This window comes from Ursus arctos, unplaced genomic scaffold (assembly GCF_023065955.2).
Source record: "Ursus arctos isolate Adak ecotype North America unplaced genomic scaffold, UrsArc2.0 scaffold_34, whole genome shotgun sequence".
NCBI lineage: Eukaryota > Metazoa > Chordata > Mammalia > Carnivora > Ursidae > Ursus > Ursus arctos.
Genome location: NW_026623030.1, coordinates 13,923,521 through 13,950,652, shown reverse-complemented (window position 1 = coordinate 13,950,652; position 27,132 = coordinate 13,923,521). Strand labels below are relative to the sequence as shown.

Here is a 27,132-nt window from a genome sequence, read left to right as displayed (position 1 = left end):
CTTCCCTCATGTGAAAGCGGCAGCAACCCCAGCTGATTCATTCTGCTTTCCACCTAAGACTCCCTTACAGTGTTTTAATAGAACAGAACAATGACCCCCACCCTCCCCGGCGCCTTCAAGGTGATAAAGCAGAATGAAGGGAGGACGGAGGCCTTGGTCTCTTTGCTGCGAACCCCACCACACTGGGGGGGGGGGGGATGATGCTGGGTGTTTCTGAAAAGATCCAGAAAACATTTAAACAGAAGCATTATGCAACTTTTATTTTACACGTCCACAAATGCTCGTACAACATACAGTGACTACTTCTAACGTTTATAGCAATTTTTTCATAGCACGAAGAGGAAGAAAGGTTAGTGCCACAGAGGGGTGCTACAGTCACGCTGGGTGGAGCCCTCAGGAGCACACGGCACAGAGGAGGGCTGAGCTGCTGACACGGGGCGGGGGGGGCCGAGCAGCTGCTGGGACGTGCAGGCGAGCCCACCTACGTGGAGCATGGGGTCCCCGCCTCGCGGCCAGGCTGCTCATCTACCTACTGTGGGGGGGGGGGGGGGAGGGTTGCACAACAGAAGAGGCTGCTCCAGGATGATTGTCTTGGGCACGGGCCCCCAAGTCACCACAAACAAGGACTTCTTCGAAAAAACAGCTATTCTACTTCAACTGTAAGCTCTTACAATGTAATAAAACTCAACTCGTCACCAAATCTTACGCCAGCGTTTTACTTACTTAGATGGTTCTTAAGTATAAATATGGACCCCTGTTTGTTTGCCCTTCATGCTAGCGTCAGAGTCCGTTCCTTGTGGAATACATCTGCTAACAGAGCTTGGACCAGCCAACACTTGCTGTCTGTCAGCTCCTGGCTATGCAGCTAATGGTGTGTCATTCACCACGGAATGTTTCAGGAACCTGTTCAGATCCCAGGAAAGCAAAGACTCACTCAAAACTACAAGTGCAAAGTCAAGGACAAGTGGAAAGACTGCCTGAAACATTAGCTCATTCGGTGTTGAAGCCCAAACGAATCCGATTGTTCCGCACACTTACTCTTCACAGAAATATTTAAAAAACAATTCATATGATGGCTTTTCCATTCCTACAGAAAACATCAGAACCAACATTCACTTTAACTTTCTAAAAAAGTTCAACCCAAACGTCAGGGTTGGTGTTTAAAACTGAAACGGTATATAAAATATTTACGAAACAGTATTGAAGTCCCCCTTTCCTCAGCACTTAATAAAACCCGAATGGCCTGATATGAAAGTTCCCCACTCAACAGTTTAAAAGTCATCGACCCCCATACATGATTTTTTAGGTTTGGTCAAGATTGTTTCCAAGTTTTAGTGTAGGCTTTGCTGCTGGATACAAAATAAAGGTATACAACTGTCCCAAGAAGGGCAGTATGTACAAAGCCTAAGCTGTAAAAACCATTTTAAAATATAAACTCGTTTTTTGGAATACACTGTCAAAGGCTGCCCGCTTAACTAATACCTTTGGTATAACACTAACGTTTCCCTTGAACAAATCCCATCCCTTCCCTTACACATGCTCACATCTCCTTGTAACTACTCTACCTAGTCTAGTCGCGACCAGCCGCATCGGTCACCACTCACTTCTGTCCCTTCACGGGCGCAGAGGAGACTGGGAGGTAGGTAACCGAGAACGTCCGCCCTACACGAGCACCGTGTGGACAGCCGGGTTCCAGCGCGGGCCCCATGCGCCCCACAAGCACACATCCCATCTACAGTCGCACACGTCCCTTAAACATGAACATAAACACTTAACTGGACCCCAAAGGAGCTTCACATCCTCTAACTCTGCTCGCTGTGGCCACTCCATACCGTGTAAAAATCCGAGGCAAGGACACAAAGGGGATCTCCAGGTGACAGCTGCGTCTAGAGCAGGAGAGCGGCCTGCCCAGAGACTGCTGGTGTGAATGGGCTTCCTGCCTGGATGCCAGGCTGGGGGGACAGAGGCCAGGCCATGTCCACATTCTAAGCAAAGGGCAGGGCTTCTGCTTGAGACAGGAAGCCCAGCTTCACAGGGAAGAAGTCTGAGAAAGAAAGACTGGAGCCCGGGAAGTGGCAGTTTGTGAGCCCCGCCCATAACCAGGCCATGAGGCCTTCGCTGAACGGAGCTGGTCAACAAGGGGGGCAAGTGGAAGGCGCAGGAGGCGGGGAAGGAGCCAGGAACAGAGGGGTGCACTCCCTGCCGGGGCCAGCTCTGCCCTTAGCCAGGCATGTGGGGTCCCAACAGGCCTGCCCCTCAAACAGATCTGGGCACCCAGAGCTACGCTAGAACAGTCAGAGGCACGCAGCTCATCGGTCCTATCTTCCGTGCCACAAACTGCACTCATCTACCTATAAGCTGGAGGGGAGAAATCCCGGGGCAGAACGGACTTCCGGCCAAGTCCGGGAGATGGCCCGGCCTAAAGCACGGTCACGCAGCCAGAGTGCTGGGCCGGAGATTAGGAAACAGGGAGCTCAGAGAAACTTCTGATGGCCACCAACTGCAGGATCCCTCTCAGAGCGGTCCGACTGAACCCCAAGGGAATGCTGCCCCGAAGCCCAAATAGGTAGTCAGCACCCACCAAAATAAATACTGCAAACAAAATTTCTCACGTTCACTTCATACCCACTCATACTTTTCTCCGAGAACCAAGAAAGCCTGGCTCCAAGGATTCCCCGATCTCCACGGAAGGGGGACAGCTTGGACACCTCTTGCTCAAGAACAGGGGTGTATTCACCTGGGGAAAGACAGTCACCTGGTCGAGAAATATCAAAATAGTCATCTGGCTTGTTACAAAAGTATCTCCAGACTCCCGGGGAAGTGGAAGGCGCCCAGAAGCCGGCAGGAATCGGAGTGAACGGCGGGGGAGGAGGGTGGAGGAGGGCGGCTCGCTCACTTGCTCACTGGTGGAGGTGGGCGCGGTCGTCCGGCCGCTTGATGTGAATCCGCCGCACACGCTCGATCCGCTCCCGCTCTCGCTCCTCGTCTTCATCCAGGTGGTGGGAGCGTCCCGCCGCCCCGCCTGTGGCCTCCAGGAGCGCGTTGTCAGGTCCTCGGCCGTCCTGGGCCTCGTACAACAAAATATTGAGGGTCTCCTCATAAATCCGGGCCTCTGGGAACTCCACCTGCATTCCCACAGAACACAAGGCAGGGGGTTAGCATCACACGCCCCCTCCCCACCTCTGCTGCCACCTGGTACTTCTGGGCAGGGCCGCTGGCTCAGGCCCCTGGGATTCCTTTTTAGACTGCTGTTATTAGTTTTACAGTAGCTTTTCTTTTCCACAGGCAATACTTACACATGGTGCTTACACTAGCAACAAAAGGGATATAGTACATGTAAAAGCAGGACCATACACATATATTCACACACTTTACAACCCACGAAAGGTGGCCCATCACACACTCCTCTGCACCTTTTGCTTTCCCCTAATTTGGGAGATCCTTCCACAGCAGGGAATTACAACAATGTAACAATGCAATTAACCAATGAGGTCCTTTCCAATAGGTTTCTACTAATAACAGATCTGCACCCTTGGAGCTGCTCCGCACCCTCGAGCAGCCTTTAAAGCAGCCCCATTTTTTGAACAGGGAGCAGCTGAAAAGGACATACCCCCTACTGCTTGGTAAAGCTCGGTGTCTGCTGCTTGCCCTTTGGGGGTTAAAGCACTGAAGTGAAGGGAGACTGCCCAAGTGGGCCCCCGGCACTTGATTCACAGAGGAGACTTTGCTTTCAAGGGCAGAATTCTGAGGTTCCCAGAGAAATGGAGGCAGCACGCTCTCCTCTGTCTTTCCCACTGAGGCCACAAAACCAGGAGAGAGAATGTGCAGCGGGTGAGGACTGAGAGACATAAATTGTGGCAGATGGAGCGGGGAAAAGACCAGAGTTTGGAATAACACCTGAGCAGCAGAGAGTTTACTGCCCGGAGGGAGGTCAGTGCAGCCTGCACCCCAGACTGAGCATCACTCAGAGGGGCCACCAGTCTCCTAACACCTAGACAGAGTTCCCGGTTTTCCTTCCGTCCTTTTTTCCTTTCTCCATTCTCTTGCACCCCCATCCCCCAAAATCTCGTGGCAGCAATAGCCGGAGCCTGGGGGAGTCAAAACTCTGAAACCTTCCTTTCTGATGAGGAGAGCTGTGGTCCCATCAGGGTGGAGCGAATCTCTGCTGTTTTTCTCTCCCTTCTTCATGCCGCTTGGCTCTGGGTACAGGTCAAGTCACGGGCAGTGTGTGGCAGAGCGGGGACCTGAAGCCTCTGCTTTCTGGCCAGATGACTGAAAAGGGGAGCCCCAGGGAAGCAGGAAGCACCGAAAGATGGAAGGAGGGATGCTTGGGAAAGCAGCTTCTCGGGCTCGTGCGTGGACTCCTGTGCTCGAGCCTGGCTGTCAACCTGGCCCTCGAGAGCATGCACAGAACTGAGCAATGGGACAGACCGCTGCCCGCGACACAGACCCGCCCTCGGTGCGGCCCAGAGCTGAGGGCTTTGACACCTGGGCTGTCACCGGCACTGAGGCCCAGTGCTGCTTGCAACTTGTGGCCTGAACCCAACTGGGTCAACTGCCAGCTAGAACAGGAAAAAAAAAATCAATGTTCTTGTTAGGATTTAAACAAGACCTAGAGCCCTGTAACACTTGGAATATCCAGGATACAATTTCAAAGTTCCTGGCATAATGAAGAACCAGAATAATCTCAACTCCTGAGGGAAAACACAATCAACAGATACCAATGCCAAGTCCAAGATGACCCAAGATGTTGGAATTATCTGACAGACTTGAAAGCAGCTGTTTTAAAAATGTCACAATAAGGAAAGGCAAACTTTCTTAAAGCAAATACAAACACAGGAAGTCTCAGCAAGGAGACAGAACATAGAAGAAAAAAATGAAAACTGTATGACTGAAAAATACAGCAACCAAGACCAACACAAAAACAAACAAACAAAAAAAACCCAATTCACTGGCAGGGTTCAAGATCAGAATGGAGAAGACAGAGGAGAGTTCGGGAACTTGAAGACAGAGCAAAAGAAGTGGTATCACTGAGCAACAGAACAAAGACCAATAAAGGGCACAGTTCTGTGCTCTATTATCACCAGTTCCCGGTGAGTCAGAATCAAAAACCAAACGGACAACATGTGTATTACATACCTACTCAAGCCTTACTCTCCGCAAGCCATACCCTTAAGAATTAGCAGAGCACCTGGAATGTTGTACCAAGAAAGACAGTGCTACAAAAAACCCCCAACAGGAACATCCGCCCAGTTACTTGAAACAAGTGTCGGCTCCAAAGCGTGGCTCTTAAAAGTGTGGGCCCCAAGCAGGCACCTGCTCCTGTAGGGACAGCCATTCCCTGATGTGAACCCCCTGGAAAGCCAGTCACATGCTTCCCCCGGAGCAAGGAAGAAGCCCTTGGGGACAGGACAGCAGAGCCAAGGGAGCCGTGGCTAGGGGTCCTGGCCTGCCACCCCGGGCCCTGCCTCTAGCCAGTTTCAAAAACACAAGCACAGGCTCACTCTGGAACCTGGGGGTTCATCTACAAATGGCTGGGATCAGATCACGTGGTCTCTGAATCCTTTGCTCCCTATTAAACTCTGAAAATGTAAAGTCAGTATTTTGAAGTTTAATCAATATGATTATCCTGCTAATATCCAAGAACAAAGGCAACCCGTATATATAACAAAACCAAACTGACAAGATGGGGAAGCTAGTTATAGGCAGAATTCACAGCCCTAAAAAAGTTCACGAGAAAACAAGGTGGGTCTTGCTAACGTGGAAAAGGGAAGCAAGTGATTCTGATCTCCCTGCAATCTTTGAAAGAAAAGATTTTTCTTTTTAAAAGTCTTTAAGGGGCACCTTGGTGGCTCAGTCGGTTAGGCGGCTGCCTTTGGCTCAGGTCATGATCCCAGGGTCCTCGAATTGAGTCCTGCATCGGGCTCCCTACTCTGCAGGGAGCCTGCCCCACTCTCTCTGTCTCGTGAATAAATAAAATCTTTAAAAAAAACAAAGTAAAAAAATAAGTCTTTAAAAAAATGCTTAGAACTCTAGTTTCTACTTCGTGGTCTCAGTTTCCCTCATTTGCCTTTTCTTCTGAGGCCAGCTCTAGAATCACAGAGAACTGTGTGCTCCTGGAGTTACAGTGATTACGGTAGCCTGACTGGATCATCTACAGATTTGTGCATGAAGACCTGCTCAGCAGACCCACCGCATGCCCCTGGTAATCAGGGTTCCCTTAGCAAGGCTCAGAAGGAAGGGACAGTGTATCGTAGAATTTTTTTTTTTAAGAGGAAGAAAACCGAGTTGCATAGCCCAAGAAGGGCAAGCAAGCAGAAGACCCGAAGGGAGCGAAGTTCAATTAAGGGCAGACCAGACCTCCAACAGCATCGTGTGGCACGATCTAGTTTCACAGAATGGCACAGTGACAGAGGTCAAGTCTACTGGTTTAGAGAAGATGAAGCAGGAGTGTCCACAGAGTCCAGATCTTTCAGGAAGTCGTGTGCTCAGAAGGAAGCCAATAAGCCTGGGAGCCAAGGAATGCCCAGCAGGCCCATGGAGGGCAGAGGGCCACTCTAGGTCAGTGGGTCAGAGGAGGACAGACAGATGGCAGTAAGTCATAGGTCATGACTAGAAAGCCAAGGTCAAGCTCTTAAGGGTAGCATGGTCCCTCTGATGATTGAGATGGGATGAGGCCGTGCTGGCGGGAAATGGTGGTACGTGGAGGGTGAGGAACAGCACAGGCCGTGTCCCATCACCGATAGGAGACAATGCTGGTGGCCCAGTGACAGCAGTACGAGGGTACATCTGAATCAACTTTTTCCTTTTTCTTTTCTTTTTTTTAAGGTTTTGTTTCTAAGTAACCTCTACACCCAACATGGGGCTCAAACTCACAACCTAGAGATCAGGAGTTGCACCCTCTACCGACTGAGCCAGCCAGGCGCCGCTCTGAATCAACACTTATGGCAAAGGGACTGAGGTGCTGTAGGATGGTCCCTGTCTGCCAACGGTCAGAAAGGAAATGCCATTCTCTATCTCCAAGACCTACATGTGACTCTCTCCAGGGCCCCAAAGATACTGAGTATTTTTACAACGAGCAATCATGCGTCAAGGAAAGCATTTTTAAAGCCTGTCCCTCTTTAAGTTTGTTTTGCTCAGGGAGAAAGGGAAGCGGTACAAGTATGTATCTCAGACTAGCCACCCAGAGCCGCCCCCTCGGAGCTCTTACCTTGGTCTGTTTCTTCTCAGTGGCATAGACAATGGAGGTGCAGCAGACCTCGGCAATCTTGCGGCCCTGACCGTAAAAGGACCAGCAGCAGATTTCATCCCCAATGACATCCTTTATGAACAGGACCCTTCCATTAAAGCGCAGAGAGAGCTTATCAAAGAGCTCAATGTTTTTCAACATATTATCGTCAGAATTGCTGCAAAAGAGCATTTGAGAAGGTGAACGCCGACTGGTTCTAACTGCAGGAGTCTCCACATCCCACACTAGGGCGGCCGCTCTGCCGGGCTCCGCTGCGGCCAGGGAGGAATTGTGAATGATTCGGGGCCTGCTGGCACAGGGACCAGGTCTGGAGCGTGGAGTGAGCCCCTCGAGCCCCAGGGGTGGCAGAATGCAACTGTCCAAGGGAGACTTTTCATCTTGGGTCCATTTATGGGTCTTGAGGAACCTCATTAAACGGCCTACAGCTGAGACCACATGGCACCAAGAAGCAGAAGACATTCTAGAAATCTGTATATATTGCTGGTGGAAATGTAAAATGGAGCAGCGTCTTTGGAAAACCAGTTTGGCAGGTCTAATGACTAAAACTAGAGTTACCACTGGACCCACCAATTCTACTCCCAGGTACCCCCAAGAGAAATTAAAACCTTCGTTTTTATTGTAAATAAACGTGCATACGAATGCTCGCAGCAGCAGACCCCAACAACGGCCCCAAAGTGGCAACAGCCCTGATTGTGCACCCACTGATGAATGGATCAACAAAATGCAGTAAAGATCCATACGATGGGACGTTATTCAGCCATAAACGGAGACGAGGTATTGATACACATGCCACAAGGATGAACCCTGACGACATGACGCCAAGTGAAAGAAGCCAGTCATAAAAGGCCATGTACTGTATGAGTCCATCTCTACAACATGTCCAGGAGGCAGAGGGCAGTGTTTGCCAAGGGCTGGGGGGCCGGGGGGGGGGGGCGGCTGGAGGGGAATGAAAAGTGACTAACTGGTTTCTTCTGAGGTGATGGAAGTGTTCGCAAAGTAGGCACGTGGGGATGGCCGAGCAACTCTGCAAATATACTCAAACCCACTGACTGATATACTTTCAAAAGGGCAGCCTTCACGGTATGTGTGAAGTCAACCTTTTATCTATCATCTGTCTCCCTGGGCATCCTCGAGGTGCCAGGTGGGTGCTGGGCCTGGCCCGCGTGAGCGGAAGCCCTCCTAGCCGACGTGGACGGCTCTTCTCGCCGACACCTTACCTGGTGTAGGAGTATTTGTTGTTACTTCTGTTGTACAGCAGCTTCACGGCTGGCTGAGGGCGGTGATCAAAAAGAGAGAGAAGAGTCACTTCGAGTGGAGGTACCGTGGACTGTGGGCTTCCCACGGGGCTGGGCCCTGCCACCGCGTCAGGGAGGCAGCGGGGCAGAGCTGGCAGAACGGGGGAGGGGGGAGCAGGGGCGGAGAGTGAGACTGCAGGACCCACAGCACAAGATGGGCTGCGGGTCCCCATTCCGCATTCCTCCTTGGGCCTTGCTCAGGCCCTTCCACAGGTTCCTACTTCACACCATATTCACCATGCGAGTGGCTAAAGAAACGTCACGAGGGTGCCTCCAACATACCTTATTTGAAGTCGCTATAAGTTTCTGCTCTTCCTTGGACGAGGTGATGACAGGAACTTTGCAGAAAGGCTCGTAAGTATCTTTGTTCTGCTGGAACAAAACATGCTTTCAGCCTAGGAGGCCTGCCCAGCATCGGATTATTTAAGCTGGCCTGCCGGGCAAAGACAGGGCTCTGGCGAGGGAAGATGGGGCTGCCAGCGCTGGGAAGAGAGGAGAATTCTTACCACCAGTTATTAGGGTGGGGGACAGCTAAGAGTCGAGTTCTCCAGTAAGTCTGCTCTTTGGCCAGAGTGCTCAGTAAATCCTAACAACGATGACACACTTCCACAGCCCAGGGAGTCACTTAAAAATATACTCTAAACATGGCAGATGAAATATGATTGTATCGAAGCACCCCATGGCAACAACTGCAGAAGAACTTAAAAAGTTTAAGCCTATAAGGAGAAAAAGAATGGGAGAAGTGAGGTCTACGGACAAAAGATGTCGAAAATCTGAGGCTGGGAAGCAGATGAGGGATAACTAAGGGGAAAGAGAAAGCCAAAACTTAAGACGGCAGATGGGAAAGAATCCTGGAGATTTTCAAAGAACAGTTCTGAAGGCTGGTGGGCAAAGGGCAAGAGCAGAAGAGGACTGCTAGCCAGTCAGAAGAAGCACCAGTGAGACACCCCCCCCCCCGCCCCCCGCCGCCACAATCCCCTTCCCCTGGCAGAAGAAAGATCTACTTTCCTAGAGTGGCTTGTACAGATAAGGACACGGCTGAGCTGGTCTTCTGAAAACAGGGGGATTAAGTGAATGGTCCACACACTAAATAGTGAGCCCCAGCTCCCAGCCCCTTCTCTTACTCAGATCCCAGAAGGCAGCCAGTCAGGCTTATCCCCACCAGGCAAGAGAGTGAAGGATTCCTCCCCGGGAATCTGATCTATCCAGGAAAAGGCAGACTGACACTGGGGTTTCCCACTGAAAGAGCCTTATCATCTACCACTATGGCCCACTGGACAACAAGGCTCACCCACACACATACAGCTTTTCAGAACCTTACTCTTGAATTTTAACAGACCAAAAATCATCAGATTATATGTGGAAAGCCTCTCCACTATGAGACTGAAACCAAAATAAAGAGGAAAAGGGAATGAGTCATGACAAGGGCATCAGAAAGAAAACTTCAAGATAGAGGAGGGCAGATACTGAATCCTATGAAACAAGAGCAGTGTTCTATATAAAAAAGAACACTCAGAGAACGTAAAAAGGCTCTTGGAAATTAGAAATAGGATAGAAATGCAAAGTTCAAAAGAAGGGTTGAAAAGAAAACTGAGGAAAACCTCTGAGGAAGTAGAAGAGGAAGACAAAATCAACAGAAACTGAGAGGAGATCAGTCCTGGAGGTTCAATCTTAGACTAACAGAAACCACAGAAAGGGAACCCACAGAGCTTGTCTCTAAGACAAAGAAGAAACAGAGATTCACTGGTGTGTCTGAACACACTAATAGGAGCTTGACCTTTCTAACCATTCAGGGATGAATTAGGGCTATGCACTTAAAAAACCAAACAGACAAAACAACGAGGTAATCACTAACTCTGGCAAATTGAAAAGCTGCACAATAAAGAAAATTTTCACTGTATGCTGACTCAACTGTTAACGATATTTAGACATCACAACGTAAACTGTGAACACCAATTTAACCAAAGCTGCGATAAACACCACATTGGGAAAAGAGGAGAAGGAACACGCGTCCATGTTTGGTAGTTGTTGGGGTGATGGTAGTGGTAGTGCATGAGCAAAATTTCAATTTTCTCTACACCAGTACATAATGTTGACAACTGCAATGTCAATAAGTAGCAGCATAAGAAATATGAAAGTAAACAGAACCGCTGAAAGAATTGACAGATGAGAGGCACCGAGATGGCTCAGATGGTTAAGCATCCAACTCTTGATTTCGACTTAGATCATGATCTCAGGGTTGTGAGATCGAGCCCCACATCGGGCTCTGCACTCGGCGTGGAGCCTCCTTGCGATTCCCCCTCACCCACCCCCCCAAAGTAATAAATAAAATCTAGAAAAAGAAAAAAAAGAATTAACAGAGCAGAAAAGTATGATGTACATACATTAACAAACAAAAACGAAATAAAAATACTAAAGAAAAGGCTATAGCATTCAGTTAGGAGTGCCTGGGTGGCTCAGGGCGTGATCCCAGGGTCCCGGGATCGAGCCCCACATCAGGCTCCACTGGGAGCCTGCTTCTTCCTCTCCCACTCCCCCTGCTTGTGTTCCCTCTCTCGCTGGCTGTCTCTGTCAAATAAATAAATAAAATCTTTAAAAAAAAAATAAAAGGCTATAGCATTCAGTTAGATTTACAGTGAGTTCAGACTCTTGGAGTAGAGGTGGTGTGTGGAAACAAGTTCCTTAAGGAGCTAGGCAGTAAGGATACTGCTCCACAGGGGGGCCAGACATGTGGCTGAGGGAGGCACAAACAAGAGCCTCACATATACGGATCCGATTCCTACAAAAACCTGAAGGGACTCAGGATTCTCTGCCATGTCGGAACTTTGCTTGATGTAAATGGGCGCTGACTACGTCCAGAAGCATTTTGGTTTTATAGGGATTCTGCTATCACCAGACTTGACCCCAATGGTCCTTCCCCAGGTCCAGCTGAGGAGTGAGGGGTGTCTGAGTCTGCAGAGATTATATGAGGCTCCCAACAATGACTGGTGGGGTGATAATAAGTCCTGAGATGCGTCTAGAAAACTGATTAGGTTTTATACCCCACACTGAAGGGTTTCAATGTACATAGGAGATGACCCAACACCATGGCCACTGAAAGCCAGAGGGTAGTCAGGTGGCCTAAGCATTACAGGGAAGCCTCTAAGGGGTCACTGACCAAAGGAGAGAGAAGCTCCAGGGTCACTTGTGAACTCGCACATCTCAGTGAGGAAAGAACTGCCCCCACTTTATTGAGGAGGAGAATGAAGAAAGCAGGTGGGCCTGGTACCTCCCCACTCATATGGGGAAAAACGGTGATACCTACTTGTAAGGCTGCCTGGCATTCCTCCACCAGGCCCTGGACCAGGTAGTACTTGGCTTCTGCCAGCAGCTCCTCAATCTCCCGGCGGCTCTCAGGCAAGGGGACCGCCCCGTCACGAAGGTAGTTGAGTATCGTACCAAAGTGTTTCCCACACCGGTCAATAAGGATCCAGCCTGCAGAGGGAGGAGGAGGAAGGGCGGGCCTAGTTACATGGGCATGCGTCTCCTGGAAGGTGCTGAGGACAAATGGGGTATCTCTTGGCTCCCTCCACCTCCAACGGAAGAGCAGGACCACAGAGCGGGCAGCAGCCCCACCTGCCTAGCTGTCAGTGAAGGGCTGACAAAGCCCTGCTTGGGAAGCACTGCGATGATCTGAGGCCCTGCTGGCCGGAGACAACCACAACCACGGACTCTTTTGGTCTCAGGCTCTTTTGGATGCCAGGATCTCTGGGGCCTAAAAGCATGTTTCTAAAGTATCCTCAAAAATCCCTTAGCCATCCCGAGAGTGAACTATACTTGGATAAAATGCGTCCTTATGACCACACTTCAACGACAGGGGAAAAGCCTGAGGTAAAAATATCTACTCTTCCTCTTTCCACGATGTTTTCAGATTTCCAAATAATAGAGCCATTTCTAAGGAAGAAGACTGCAACCTCTGGCTCCCAAGGGGGATCCCCTATACTCACCACCACCACCTCCAGATGTTCCTTAACTGCCCCAAATAAGCACTTATTGGCCAGTGACAGTGACTGGAGAGAAGAGGGTGAATCAGACCTTGCCTCAGGCAGTTCCGTCTCGCATGGGGAGACGGAACTTGCTTGCATTAACTATGGGAAAATGTACCAACTGGTGACCAGAGCCAGGCACAGTGAGACATTCTTGGGGTGGGGGCCAGGAAGCCAAGCCCTTCAGCTTCTAGATGACCTCTCCAATCCCTAGTGGAGACTAGGGATCCCCAGGTTTTCACAATTCCTCTTCAGAAATGCAAATATCTGAAGGGGGGGTGTTACTTGAAGGAGGAAACAATGCTGAAGCCTGGGAAGTGGACAGACCAAAAGGAGAGGTAGGGCTGAAGCAAAGACCTGGTATGTCTTGACAGAGGACAGGAGGCTCTAGAAAAAGCCAGGTTGTAGAGAAGTCCCCCCCACCCCCCAGGCCAGCAGGGCAACCCCAGCAAGGGGCTTCCCCAGGTTTCCTGTCCCCCATTACAAGTGAGAGAACAACAAAGCACAGGGCAGTTAGGTTTAAACAAGAATTCGTAGTTTTATGCCCCACTTTCCTCAACCGTTGCTCAGTTTGGGAGAAGGGGCCCACACTTCCACTACTAACACCATGGCACCCTGACCTAAGTCTTCCGTAGACCCCCAGGCCCTGGCTCAGGCACAAAAGCCAAGAGCAGCAAAGATACCTCTTTCATATCCAGAGTCACAAGTCCACCCACCGTCCCCTTCCCAAATCCAGCCCTGCCAAGTATGCTCTCAGGGTTAGAGGGTGTGATATTTACTTGGTATTTGCAATAATCCCTAGGAGAGTTTTGTAAGAAGGCCATTTCCATACTCCCATCCTACAAACTCCTCAGCCCATGGCCCCTGGACCTTCGGTTAAAGGTCTGGTCTTGTCTCTCCAGAGGCTTCTGCTTGGTACTTCCCACTGCTACAGTTTCCTGAATACGATAGGAAGAGTAATTCCCAGTGTGGCAAACGCAACGCAAACGTGTGTCCTGGAGTCAAACCCTGGTTTCAAGGAAGGAAGAGGCCTTCACAGGCGTGGTAAATCACATCACCCTGACAGTAACTGCTGGACCTCACTCCACGCTTCTTTCTACCTTCGAGACAATAAAGTACGGATGCGGTATCTGCCATGCAACTCAGGTGCCTACAGGGGCCTGCAGCAAGCAGCATAAATGAGTGTAGGGGGGCCTGGGCCCAGAGGCTGACCAGAGAGCACATGCCCTGCCCCCTGGGGACAGGAGACAGGGAGGCTCTTCTCACTCCAGCCAAGAACAGCCAGTCAGGAATGGGGGCCGAGGGCTGCATGAGCCTCTGATATTCCAGAGAAGCCAGAAATGCAGGTTTCTCTGTGAAACCTCCTGATTTTTAAACAATGGTAAGCCAAGCGGTCACGAATCCACTCTAGGGCAAAGAAAGCCTATGTGCAGGCCGCACTGGGCCTCCAGGCCAGCATTTTCCGACCTCTCTGCTCTCTGGATCAAGGGCTTTCCTGCCGATGAGTGGACAAGGTGTGGAAGAACCATATGATCTTCCTAACAGTTCTTTCGGAAGGAAGTGAAGTCCCCTGCACTGTCTGCAGATGACCACAGAGCCTCAGAGAGTTTTCGGGACATTCCCAACTCAGGCAGGCAGGACTAGACCACGAAAAGCTGGTAAGACAACTCACAAGAAAGCTCCTTCCACCAGAACTGAGAAGACGAGTAGAGCCTCAGTCTTCACAGAACTGGCAACCCATTTAACTCAGCAACTCCGGGAAGAACATGTCCACGCTCTGCCTTCGGTGTGTGGGCAACTTGGCTACTCAGCACGAGCAGGGCCCTGACAGTAATTATCCAAGTGACAGTCCAGAGTTTCCATAAACGAACAGGCAGACCGTGACATTGGGCTCTAGCCCAAGAATGCCGTCAGGAAATGCTTGTGGTGAAGGAATCATACTTTGGACAAATAAGGGCAAAGGAGCCGGGCGCGCTCGCCATGAGGTTTCAATTAGCATTTTGATTTTAAAATATTTTAGTTGCTTTCAAAGCCGGAATCTACCCCTTTGAAACAGCTCCAATGCCTCGCGTGTAAAAAGCAAATGGAAGTCAAGCAGCGCCTTGCTTTGGGGGAGTCTGCCCAGCTGCCGTGGAGCATGCAGGCTATTTCCGAAGGCTGCGCCCGTCAGGGCGGCCCAGCAGTCCATCCCGCAAGGCTGCAGAGCAGACAGGCCCAGACCGGGAGGCTCAGGAATGGTTTCAGAGATGCAACACAGCCCAGGGTTAAGGGCAAGGGCTTGAGCTGGAAATCCAGTTCTGCCACTTACTCGCTGGATGACATGGGTGTCGCAGCAAATCTCTCTGTCCACCAGTCTCCTCTCCTAAAACTGGCAGCGCTCAGGGCATGGTGAGAGAATGCATGGGGAAAACACGCAGCACAGTGCCGGGTCTATTGGCAGCACTCACATGAGGTGTTTGACAATAAGCCCTTCCCGCATCTCTTCATCATCACTGGAGAACAGAGGGGCAGCAGTGTCCAGAGCGGGCACATTCCGGCCCTCAGGACAGTCTCAGTGGCTTTCAGGGTACCCTGGAGAAGGCTTCTCTCAGGACCGGGGCCTGGGCGACAGGCCTGCCCCCTCCCAGCCCTGCCAGCACACCCTGAACTTCTCCTCTCTCCTTTCTCTGCCCCCACCTCCAGGGGCGGGGGGGGGGGGGAATGGGGGGGGACAGGGGACCTTCACTGACCTCTCCTTAGCATCCTAAGGTTTTAATACTCTATTTCTGTGGTTCCCAAACTTGCCTGTTGGTAAGTCACCTGAGGTACCTGTTTCAGATTCCGGGAGGCTGCCTCATTCCTGAATCAGAAGGTCTGGGGCAGGGCTTCTCAGCCTCCGCACTACTGACATTTTGGACTGGACGATTCTTTGTTATGGAGGGGCTGTTGTGCGCACTGCAGGGTATTTAGCTGCACCCCTGGCCACTACCCACTAGATGCCAGGGGCATTCCCACCCCCAAGCTGTGACAACCAGAAAGGTCTCTGGACACTGCCCAATGTCCCCTGGAGGTCAAAATCATCCCTGGTTGAGCACCAGTGAGGTAGATCGAAGACCTAAATGTAAAAAAACCAACATAAAAACTCTGAGATATCAAAAAAGAAAACACCATTTAAAAAGCTGTAACAAGAGGCGCCTGGGTGGCGTAGTCATTGGGCATCTGCCTTTGGCTCAGGGCGTGATCCCGGCGTTCTGGGATAGAGCCCACATCAGGCTTCTCCGCTAGGAGCCTGATTCTTCCTCTCCCACTCCCCCTGCTTGTGTTCCCTCTCTTGCTGGCTGTCTCTGTCAAATAAATAAATAAAATCTTAAAAAAAAAAAAAGAAAAGCTGTAACAAGTCAGACTCAGAGAAAATATTTGTAACATAAAATCACAAAGAAATGGATCCAGAACACTTTTATAAAGCAGGGAGGAAAAAAAAAAAAAGGAAAACGTGTAAGATGCCATTAGGCAGCTGAACAATGAAACACAAATGACAAAAAGATGCTCGATGTACTAGAAATGAGGAAATGTTAAATAAAACCAGAGTATCAGATTGGCAATAATTAAGAGGTTTGTGCCCAGTGTTGGCACAAATTCAGACCATGGGGAATGTAAATCAGCACAACAGCTAATACCAACCAAGCCACGGATGTTCACCGGATTCCCCTCCTGGGATTCGATCCAGGACAGACCTCCCAGCGGTGGGTAAGATCTCAAAGCGGCAGCCACTCAGGTCGTTGGGTCCACAGCCTTTTCATTTACCAAAATAGAAATACGACTTTCTGTGTGTGCCATGTTGTGCCAAAAGTCAGGAAGCTCTGCCCCAGAGATGCTCACACATGCCAGGGAGTGTTCGAGAAAGGTAATGTTCCAAATGGTGAACGCTGAAGCAATTTAAACAACCCTCACCAGAATATGGATCCGTGAACTACAGTACATTCCCAAAATGGAACACCAGCACGAAGGTCTGAACTAGAACTATGTATCCTTCATGGCTCAATCTAACTAACATAATGCTAAGAAAACAAAGCGGCTACAGACAATATATCACCCCCTATATAAGCTGGAAAACTCACCAACAATACATTGTTTAGGGACAGAAACAGTGCAGCAAAAGTAATTCACTGACAGATTCTCATCAGTGGTTTTCACCACTGGCTACACATTAGAATTCCCTGCAGAGGTCCTCAAAGTCTGGGGAAGTGGGGGGGGCGGGGGGGGCAGGCATGAGGCTTTAGCTCCCAGCGGAGTCACTGTGCTACGGAGGTTGAAATTCACCTAGTGACCCTGAGGCCAGGCAGGTGGCTAACCTCTGGAAGGGACAGACAAAGAAGGTAAAGAGAGGCCCCATCAGCCCAGGTAATGTTTTATTCCTTGTCTGAGTAGGGGTGATGTGGAGAACAAAGGCAAAAGAAATGTAGAAAAAATTAAATCTCCTTACAACTTGCAGCCCTTTTGACAGACTGACTTGAGAAGGGCAGAGTGACCTTCCTCCAGGAACTCAACTGCGTCATGTTAATACTTTGCTAGGGGCAAAAAGCAACCTTAGCTTGATATTAGCTTGACCTCCCGGATGCTGGAAGTCTTCTTTAAAATATAAAAATCCCTTTGGAAAGTTCCTTTATCTCCACCAGCCTCAAATAAATGTTGGAAATCATCCTCCAAACATAAGGCCCACTGAAATACATCTGAAAGCTCTCATGCCCAAGTATTTACTACGCAGCAGTAAATGACCTAATCCTAACAGCAGCTAGGTCCTGGAAACTTTACTTCCAAATTCCTTCGAGACTACGCTATCCCTAACCCACTCCCAACTTCAAAGTATCTAACCAACTACTCCTCATGACCTCAGTGCAGCTCTTTCTGACAACAAGTCCTCTCCCCCACCTCATACTTTAATAAAAACCACCTTTTTTGCACCAAAGATGCCTCAAGAATTCTTTCGTGACCATTTGCTCCCCAGCCCCAACATTTCACATCAGGGGCACGAGGGAGTTTATTAATCACATTTTAAAAGCTCTCAATGTATTCAAAATTTTACGGAAGAGTGCATTCTAATTTAAGCAGGAGACATGGAGATCTCAGGGAAACCACTAGGTACTACGGTTTTCCCACATACTACACTGATTTCCCCACTGGTTTTCAAGGTAATGTGTGCTGATAATAAGATTAATGATTCCCTTCTTTAATCTGGTTCACATATTCCCTCATTCCAGAAACACAGCAAGAGACCAGAAACCACTGTGGAGGGGGAGTGGGGGGGGGGAGCACTGTACTAAGGAACAGGGTTATGAAACAGGCAACTACAGGCGAGTACCGAGGCGGAACTCTTGTTAGGAAAGGTGTCACATCAATTCATGAGGACAAGAAGATCAGATAAAATTACCAGTACTGGGGAGGAGGCTGGGAAAAGCCTTCTTAGAAAAGCCATCCTTTGGGGGTAAGGTAGAACTGCAGAGCACTCACCCCCAAGGCCAAGGCTGGCTACTTCTCCCCCAAGGGCTACTAAGACTGCTTGCGTTCCTCCCTTCACTTGGGACACACCCCACCCAGGCAGGCTGCAGGAGTGAGCAGTCCCCACAGACCGAGTCTCCCAACTGTCCCGCACTCCATCAAGAGCTTTCTAATGTTAATGTCCTCACTTAATCCCATAAGGACCCTGAAAAGCATGACCATTCACAACTTGGAAAAGTGGAAACAGGTTCAGAGAAAAAGCCCCATTACCAGTAAGTGACAAATGAGTCTAAATCAGCCCGATGCCACATACACAGCAACAGCTCCATCAACGTTAGTTGTGACTGTTACCCTGGACCAGAGCCAGCACCCAAACCCACTCACTGCAAACTTCCCTGTTGAGGAACTGAATGCACACAGTACAAATCGCCAACAGGCAGAAGGGCTTGGAGTGCAAGAGAGAGTCCACTATCCACTGTGGGCCCCAGGTCCTCTCCTCAGAAGCAACCAGTTTCTCGGGCATCCTTCCGGGATTTCTAGAAACTCAGTGCCTTCGGAGCCCCTCTTCCTCTGCCAGCAGGACACACCGCTGCATCCGCTTGCCTCATGGAGCTGTACTTGCTGTTCTGGCCTGTTTGTGGCAAACCTCACTACAGCGCACAGGCTTCCTGCCTGAAGCCTAGAGTGCAGCTGCGAGATGCGGGACATTCAGGCTAATTTGTAGACCCAAGGGTGAATCTGGGCCAACACGCAGGCGGTTAGGCGGTGCGGTGTACTCACCAGGGGCCAACAGGATCACGCTGCCTGGCAGTGTGCGCTGGAAGACCAGACACAAAGCTGGCCATCACCCACAAGGCTGCCGCGCTCAGGCAACCTGGCCCAGGGGCTGGGCCCTCAGGAGAACCAAGGTCCGCCCTGAGTAAGAGCCAGCAAGCCCTGAGCTCAGTGGTTTTTGTTTTTAAGTCCCATAGCTTTCAAAAAGGATTTCTCACTTACTGAAAGGTAGCACCAGTACCACCCCTGGGGGGGTCAGGTTGGACACGCATAGGGCTGGAGCTCCAGCTCTAGTGGAGCCCTGCGAAAATGGCCAGCCGGGGGTCTCAGTGCCAAAGACAGCTCTGCTTCCCCAGAGGCGGTGGGGTGTCCAGGAAGCACTGGCGACAGGGCAGCCTCCAGCAGCTGTTCAGAAGCCCGAGCAGGAACCCTGGTAGCATCTCCATGTCTCTCCCACGGGGGGATGCACGAGCCTGAGGACCCGCTCTTGAGGCATTTCAAGGAGATGAGGCCCCAACCTCGTTTCCAAAGTGACTCCGCTGCTTTTCCTGAGCCCCACCAGAGACTGGGTAGGGCGGAAGAAAAGCTACAACAATCCTGCGTTCTCAGATAAGGTCTGTTTCCTTCGGCAGCTGGGGCGCTATTGTCTCAGTCTCTACAAATACTCCCCAGGCAATGCTGGGTGTGGCCCCGCAAAGGGGATCCTCCCACTCATAAAAAGCGCTGTGCTTTTTGGGTGAGACACGGAAGGAAGCTCTGGGGCTCAAACCCCATTTACCTGATGCTCGGCCAGAAACCCGAGTTTCCCGGGAAGCCCACGGAAGCAGAACCTCAAGCCCCACAGCCCGGCCTTCTCCAGGACACAGAGGGAAACACCCTAACAAGTGCACAGCTCAGGCTTCGGGTCCCCAACCCCACCTACTTGTATCAAAACTCGCCTACCTTCCCAGGAACCGACGTCCCAGGTTAGCACAGCAGCCAACCTCAGACACAGGTAAGGCACGCTTCAGCCAGGCTGTGGTCTGGCCAAATCTTAAGCAATCTCAGGCCAAAGAAGTGAAGGATGGTGCCATCTTTAAACCTCACGTCACCTGCCCCGTAAACCCAGCCAGGCAAGAACGTCCCCCTTGCCAAATGTTCTTGGCTTGTTCCAGGTGGGGAGGAAGCAGTTATGGTAAGATCACTTCGAAGAATCCTTTGCCTTTCACGAACATGACTTTCCATGAGAAAAAGGAAAGGCAAACATGGCACTGAATACACGCGCATCGAATACTATGCGCCAAAAGCCCCACATAGGATCCACAGCTACTACATAGGAAGTTGTGACTCAAGTCCAGGTCTGTGAGTCTCTGTCAGGCCCCCATCCCGGGAGGACAGGGGTCCAGACAAAACATTCATGCCTCTCTCTCGCTCAAGTTTCACTCTGAAGTCACGGAATCAACGCTGAGAACTGGCAGGGGACCAACCAGGGCAGCTAGTCCAGCCACCATTTCATGCAGCTGAGCTCTGCAGTGGGGAAGTAACTTTCTCAAAGTCACACGGCAAATCGACAACTGAGTCAAGACTACGAGTCCCTGCCCAGGGGACTCCAACTCCTCTTCACACCTCGGCTCATCTGTCACTTCCTCAGGGAAACTCTCCTTTACCACACCCCTCAGACTAGATCTGGTCTCCCGGTGACTCATTCTCAAGGCTCCCTGCACAGAGAGAACACTGAGCACAACTGGACAACTGCACCCGTGTGGACGATCGTCCATGCACCGCTGGCCTTCTGAACTAGCATGAAGCCCCTGACCACAAGCACGTCCCCAGAGCCTGGAGGGGGGCTTACCTTCGCTGTCAGTGAGCACTTCCATGCGCCCGCTGAACATGGCCTTCAGCATGGTGTCCTGCTTGGTCAGCGTCTGCATGGTGGTGTAGTAGAGGGCTCCGCCCACATTCAGCTTCACATACTTGGAGCTGGGGCTCGTGCCCTTGAAGGAAGTGGTGCGGGTAGCAGCCGCTGGCACCGCTGAGCTCACCACACTTTCTCCTGACATCTCTTCCTGCCAATGGAGAAGACACAGGGTCACCAAAGTCACGGCACCAGGCCTGCTTTACCTCTTTCAGCCTCTAGGCTGATCTGGCCTCCAGACGGGTTTTGCTTGGCCCAAGTCTATGCTGCATTTATTTTTTTTTATTTTTATTTTTTAAAGATTTTATTTATTTATTTGACACAGAGAGAGAGACAGCCAGTGAGAGAGGGAACACAAGCAGAGGGAGAGGAAGAAGCAGGCTCAGCAGAGGACCCTGATGTGGGGCTCGATCCCAGGACCCCGGGAACACGCCCTGAGCCAAAGGCAGACGCTTAACGACTGAGCCACCCAGGCGCCCCTATGCTGCATTTAAAACTTAAAAAATGGCTCCCAAGGTTGACAACACGGAAAAGCTCACCAAAAAAAAAACCCCAAAAAACAAAAAACAAAAAACCTTGGATTTCTGGCTTCTCTTAAAATTAGAGGCCAACTGGGCCCCCAGGCTACCACAACTGGTGGGAGGTGGGGTACTGGCTGCCCCAAACCCCATCCAGATAATCTCATATACTGACCTCACCTGCTAACCCTACGAGCACAAGTGTACCACTAACTCCTGTGTCCCGATTACTTCCTTTCTGCTGCTTCCCCATATAAGTGAACACCCTGGACGCATCCCGAAGCAGCTTCAAGTACTGCCTTGGGTCTCTGTTTCCTTACTGTCGTGCACCACTCTGAACTGTGGATGAAACAAGCCTTTATGAATCCAGTGGGATCCCAACGGCCACTCCTAATCCTTCCTGTCGGCGGGGGGGTGGGGGGGGTGGGGGGGGATGGACGTGTTTCTCAGGACTACACACAGACATTAAACACCCTTGGAAGCAAGTTATCACAAAATTAGAAACTTCCTGTACGAGTGCCGTCCCAAGCAGCAAGATCTGGTGACAGTCTCCTTAATGGAACTGCCAGCTCGCGTCCATCTCAAAGAAATGGACATACCGTCTGATCTGAGTGGGCATACGAAAGGAGACAGGCAGACATGTACTCAGCGAGAACATTTTTTGACAGGTAAGATTCTATGGCTGGAGAAGATGTCCAAGAGCGGGGTGAATCTTTGTGACTGGGGAACAGCACAGACGTAGCGTCCCCTGACAGCCAGGACCGGGGCTGGCACCCATCTCTGGGCCTTGATGTTTCCACCGAACAAGAAAGATTCAGATAGCATGTCACCATCTGACATGGCCACTCAGCGGCGGGTAGATCAAGACACAAACAAGACTACTCCATAATTACGTCTGAACACAGACAAAAACAAGAACGTTGCCCGAAACAGAAAAAGTGACCAAACATCGCCATATCCTGACCAACGTGACTCCCTGCTGCTTTTTTACCCGCAGAGCGTTAGCCCCATTTCATTCTTCCCCACCTTCAACACAGGAATTACTGAGACCTGATCCAAGAATTAACCCTCCTTCCTGACAGCATTCAATACAGAGCAAAGCCCCACTTCCCTGAATCCTTCCCCAAAATCACCCAAGGCAAGCCTCAATCCTCTTTCTGATATGCTCCACGGTTCTCCCTCACTGCCACAAGGAAATAAAACCCACTTTGACCACAGGCATGCTCCTGGGGGGGTTGGCAGCACAAAGCTTTAAAAAAACAATACCCTGATCCTGAAAAAGGATTGTTTTTTAAATTCTTTATGCCTTTCTATCTTTTCAGGATCTCCCACAATTAACATGTATTACATTTATAATAGGAAAAACACAACTTATTTTTCAATGGGAGAAGGGACTAATGATGAGTGGCAACCTGTTGTCCATTGATCGGTAATAGCAGAGGCAAGGCCCAACCCTCTTGACTTCCATGCACCCAAAAGAGCAGCTTGGAAATCACTCACTGGGGGACTCCTGTCAGGGCCCTGCAGAATGGCACAGGAAGAATGGGCTCCTGGAAAGATAAGTGTTTTCTCAAGAAAGCGTTCTTGCTTCATCAAGTGAATATATCCCAAGAAGGTATGTTTCTCAAAAGCTCAAGTTTAACTCACCTGGGGTCTCTATGACCTAACACCACAAATAAAAGCGGTAAAGAGAAAGCAGTGACCCCGTCCTTCCAACTTTCCTTTGAAGTCAGTACCCAGAAACCCTACATTAAAGGTTATCACCAAAGCTTCCCTCCAGAAATAGTCTGTCCATGGGATGACAGAAGTAGCTGGGGAGAAGAGAGTTTCTCAAAACTTTGAAGACCACGGGCAAGGCAAGGAGGGTGAAGGCCTATGGGTGTGGGGTTTTGGTGCTTTTCAGTCAGGAAAATTGCTCCAAAATAGAAATACTTTTTAAATCACCTTTTCAAATCTAAATTTACACAAAAATACGTGTTTTGGGAAATGGTCTAGTGTTTTGTAAGGCAACTATGAAATGAAAAAATTATAAAGTACACTTCAATGTACTTTTAACTTTCCAATACCTTTTAAAGATAATTTGCACAAAGTATATTTTAAAAGTGCGCAGTTTGAGGAGTTTTGGCCAGTTTATGCATCCCTGCAGCCACCACTCTGATCAAAATAGAGAACATTTTCATGGTTCCAGAAAGCCCCTCCACACCCTTTTCCCACCCCTCCGCCGCCGAAGGTACCACTTTTCATCTCTACCGCCACACACAACATTTAAAATCCAAACAATGCTGGAACACAGCGACTGTGACTTCCAACTTGAAGATTCGGAGTGCACTTCCCAGAGTGCACTGATACTGGAGGTGGGTCAGTGGCAGAGCTAGGACATGGGCAAGTCCTGTCTGGCCTTGAGCCCATAACTTCATCAACATTCATGCTTGGAATATATAAACCTGGGACATATACATTGAGAAAGGGGCGTCCCACCCTCCCTTCTTCATCAAGTACAAAAAAGGCTTTGAAAAAAGGTGGGAGGCAATGTGTGGCTAAGGGCCTGGGTTTGGAAGTCAGACCTGAATTTAAGCGCCCAGCCCTGCCATTGATTGACCAGTTGTGGAAGCTTGGGTGAGTCATCTGAGTCTTGTCCCGTCTATCACACAGGGGCAACAGCAGTGTCTCCTTCCCAGGACTGCTGTGAGGGATGCCACACGCGGCCTCTGGCTCAGAGCAGACACTCCAACATGAAACACTCACACTGTGATTATTTGAGAATGCTCTCAAAGACTCAAATTATCTTCTCTCTGAAGACCATTTCCATCTCTACGGCTACCCACCTGAATCACTAAGAGATAAAGGTAGAAACCATCCTCAATCCCACTTTTTAGGGGAAAATGAAGAATCAGAACTAGAAGGGTCCTCTGACTCAAGCCCCTTTCATTACATACCCCAAATCAAGATATCATGAATCTCCCCCAGGGTGTATTAAAACAGATTGAGGGGCCTGAAACTCCAGAATAGAGAAAGCTCTGAACCTTTCTGGAACCCACCCTTCCAAAGGTCAGTCACCTCAATACTGCGAATGGCCCTTGGATAAAAGGTTCTGACCACGTCCCTGAGCCCGCATGACACTGAGCTAAGGACACAAAGCAGCAGACAATAAACCTCTCCTAGCAAATCTCTCTATGGAAGACTCCCCAGCCAATGCTACTGGGATCCTGCTTTTCCACTTGTTTCAAAGATTTGATGTCATCATTAATGAGGTTGGGGAGAGAGCAAAACTGGTTACAAGAAACAAAGATGGAATTAATACTTGAGGTACTGGTCACCAATTCTAGTCAATCAGAAAAGTTTAATCCAGTTAGATCTCTCCCGAGTATCCTGTTGCAAATTCTAAACAGTAGCTCTCACTTAAAAAAGAAAAAACAAACAAACAACTGACATCAGGGTCCTATCCGTGTAAATTCTGATGCTAACCGGTCTGGGGGTATGGCCTAAGCAACATAAGTTTTTTAAACTCCCCTAGGTGATTCCAATTTGCAGCCAGATTGCAACCCACTGCTCCAAATAGTTCTGTACACGTATTAACTTCACCATCTTGGAGAAGCTCCCCAACCTCTTGTTCTATTGGCCCAGTGAATTCCTGACCACACATAAAAATAAACTAAAGCATCATAAACAAAAGCCAGCCCCCATCTCACGGCTTCAGAGCCACAGACAGGAAGCAACTGTATACATGCTTAAAAAATAAAAATCAGCCCGAGGAGGAAAAGTGTTGACTCGAAAAGAGGCTTGTGCAAGTACAATAAAAGGAGGCACGAAATCCCTCACTCTTGGATGTTTTCTCTACAGCTCTCTGTGGAACTGTCATTCTTGTGTGTTGGGGGGAGATGTGCATGTGGAAAGTTTGATCAAAGGTCTGAGGAACCTAGACTAGTCTCAGTTCCACCACTTCCTGTGTGAGGTTCAGACAAGTGTTTTAACTGAGTCTCAGTTTCCTACCTTGTAAAATGAAGGTAAAGCCATAATCTTCAAAATAACCTTCAGGGAATGAATGTTAAAGTACTTGGCACTTGGCCCTTACTGTCCCTCAAGCTTCCTTAAGACCAGAGGTCCCAGGCTGGGCACTACAATCACCTGGGTGCACTTAATGGGCTTCACCCCAGGCCAATTAATCAGAATGGGGGGGGGGGAGAACGGCAGCTCAGCAGTACTTAAAAAGCTCTTCAGGTGATCTAAGGTGCAGCCCCAGCTAAGAGCCACAAAACTAATGTGTTTCTTTAACCAGCTTGATCTAAGAGTCACTGCTTTTTAGCTAATTATAAAACTTCCCCAAACTAAGGGCATTTCTACAACTCAGGAAAGTCGGCTGTTCCATTTCAACCAAACTGCACTACATCAGCCACATAACCGTGGCATTATTTTGCATCCAAAACTTGCTTATAAGGCAGTTACTGCCACTTCCAAGTGCTCTGCTAAATTACTTTCTCTCCCTCTGTGTATCATGCAAACTATTGGCCTATTTCTCCCAGGAGTCCAGTGAAGATGCTATCCTCAATCCCACTTTTTAGGGGAAAATGAAGAATCAGAACTAGAAGGGTCCTCTGACTCAAGCCCCTTTCATTACATACCCCAAATCAAGATATCATGAATCTCCCCCAGGGTGTATTAAAACAGATTGAGGGGCCTGACACCAGACTGACTCAGTAGCCAATGGTACAGCTTGAAAATCTGGCCATTTCTAACGAGTTCCCAGGTGATGCTGCTGCTACTGCTCATCTGGGGACCGGTCTGAGAACCAGTGGTTTAATGCCTCCTTCCCCTCAGGTGGTCCTTATTTTGCATAAAATGAGCTAAGTCAGATACAGGTTGGCTACGTTTTCTTCAGCAGTGTCCTTGAAACTGATCTTCTCTAATGACTGCGTTTTCCAGGAAGGACAGGAGGCAAAGAAGTAAAAGAGCTAGGCTGAACTTTGGTCATCTGCACCCAGGGCCAAAGGGCCATTTAAGGTATAGACCCTTAAAGGATCACAAGCAACAACCCTTCCCACAGCTGAGTGACAGCATGTGATCCATTCCAGCTCCTTAGGTGTGGCCACTTCGTGCTCCAAAGGAAGTGACTAGGTACCAAGGCGCCAGTTAAGGGCGCTGGACTCAGTGGTGAAGGTACCCTGACTTCAGGCATTCCTCTAGGCACCAGATGCATATCAGCCCTCCAGCTCCTTCTATTTCTCCCCCATCCCCTCCGCTCGTCCTAGTGTTTAGAACCACCTGGAAGTCCCTTCTCCACTTCCCCGAAACCCAGAGACTGCAGTCAAAACTTCCAAAAAACCCCAAAAGCTCCGCCCCAAGGAATCCCACATCGTTCTCTCAGAACCTAACCGTTCTCTTTCGCAACACCCTCCCGTCCTCAATGTCCACCCTCGACGACCCCTTTGTTCTCTTCACAATCACCAATCCCATTTCCAATGCGCACTCAAGACTCAGAGACACCCCTACCAACTCACCCACACACAAACCTACTCCTCTAAGCCGAAATGCTCTTTAGGATCAGCCAGGGACTCCCTCCCCCTAATTATCCACCGAAGCCCTTCCCCCACCCCCGGCATCGCGCCCCCCCTCCAATCCCCTGCCCTCCCCTTTCGCGACAGCTTCTCATCGTAAACCCCCCTTCTCGACCCCTTCTCTCTCTACTCTGCCTCTGCCGGGCTCTCCCGGCCGCCCAGAGGCCCGAGTCGGTGGGCAACGCCCTCCCTACCATGAAAAGTCGGAGGACGCCGGAGTCTCCAAAACCGGACTGAGAGAGGCAGGAAACACCCAGCTCGCGCAAGCCGGGGGCAGAGGCGGGGCCGGGGAGGGAACATCCGCTGCCGCAACTCGCTTCCGCCCCGCAGAGGGTGCTTTCTTAAACGGT

The 27,132-nt window shown here is 49.9% G+C and overlaps 1 protein-coding gene across 2 annotated transcripts; it reads right to left on the bottom strand.

Moving 5' to 3' along the window:
- Positions 1–233: 233 nt before the first annotated feature.
- Positions 234–27,069, bottom strand: KCTD10 (potassium channel tetramerization domain containing 10). Of its 2 annotated transcripts, none has more exons than XM_026515072.4 (7): positions 26,977–27,069; positions 20,650–20,863; positions 11,849–12,018; positions 8,827–8,913; positions 8,467–8,519; positions 7,211–7,406; positions 234–3,125 (listed from the first exon to the last, which is right to left on the bottom strand). In XM_026515072.4, exons 1-7 carry the CDS (start codon positions 26,977–26,979, stop codon positions 2,901–2,903), a joined length of 948 nt encoding a protein of 315 aa, XP_026370857.1. In that variant the 5' UTR covers positions 26,980–27,069; the 3' UTR covers positions 234–2,900. The 2 variants fall into 2 exon arrangements, with proteins under 2 accessions (XP_026370857.1, XP_026370856.1); XM_026515071.4 differs by having other exon boundaries at positions 8,827–8,916; positions 26,977–27,057.
- Positions 27,070–27,132: the final 63 nt, after the last annotated feature.

What these genes read in the sequence shown, in the direction of transcription:
- KCTD10 (XM_026515071.4), bottom strand. An exon ending in AACAAATACTCCTACACCAG is followed by an intron (nt 7,407 to 8,466) that starts GTAAGGTGTCGG and finishes GCTCTTTTGCAG; the next exon opens with CAATTCTGACGATAATATGT. An exon ending in CTGAGAAGAAACAGACCAAG is followed by an intron (nt 3,126 to 7,210) that starts GTAAGAGCTCCG and finishes GTGGGAATGCAG; the next exon opens with GTGGAGTTCCCAGAGGCCCG.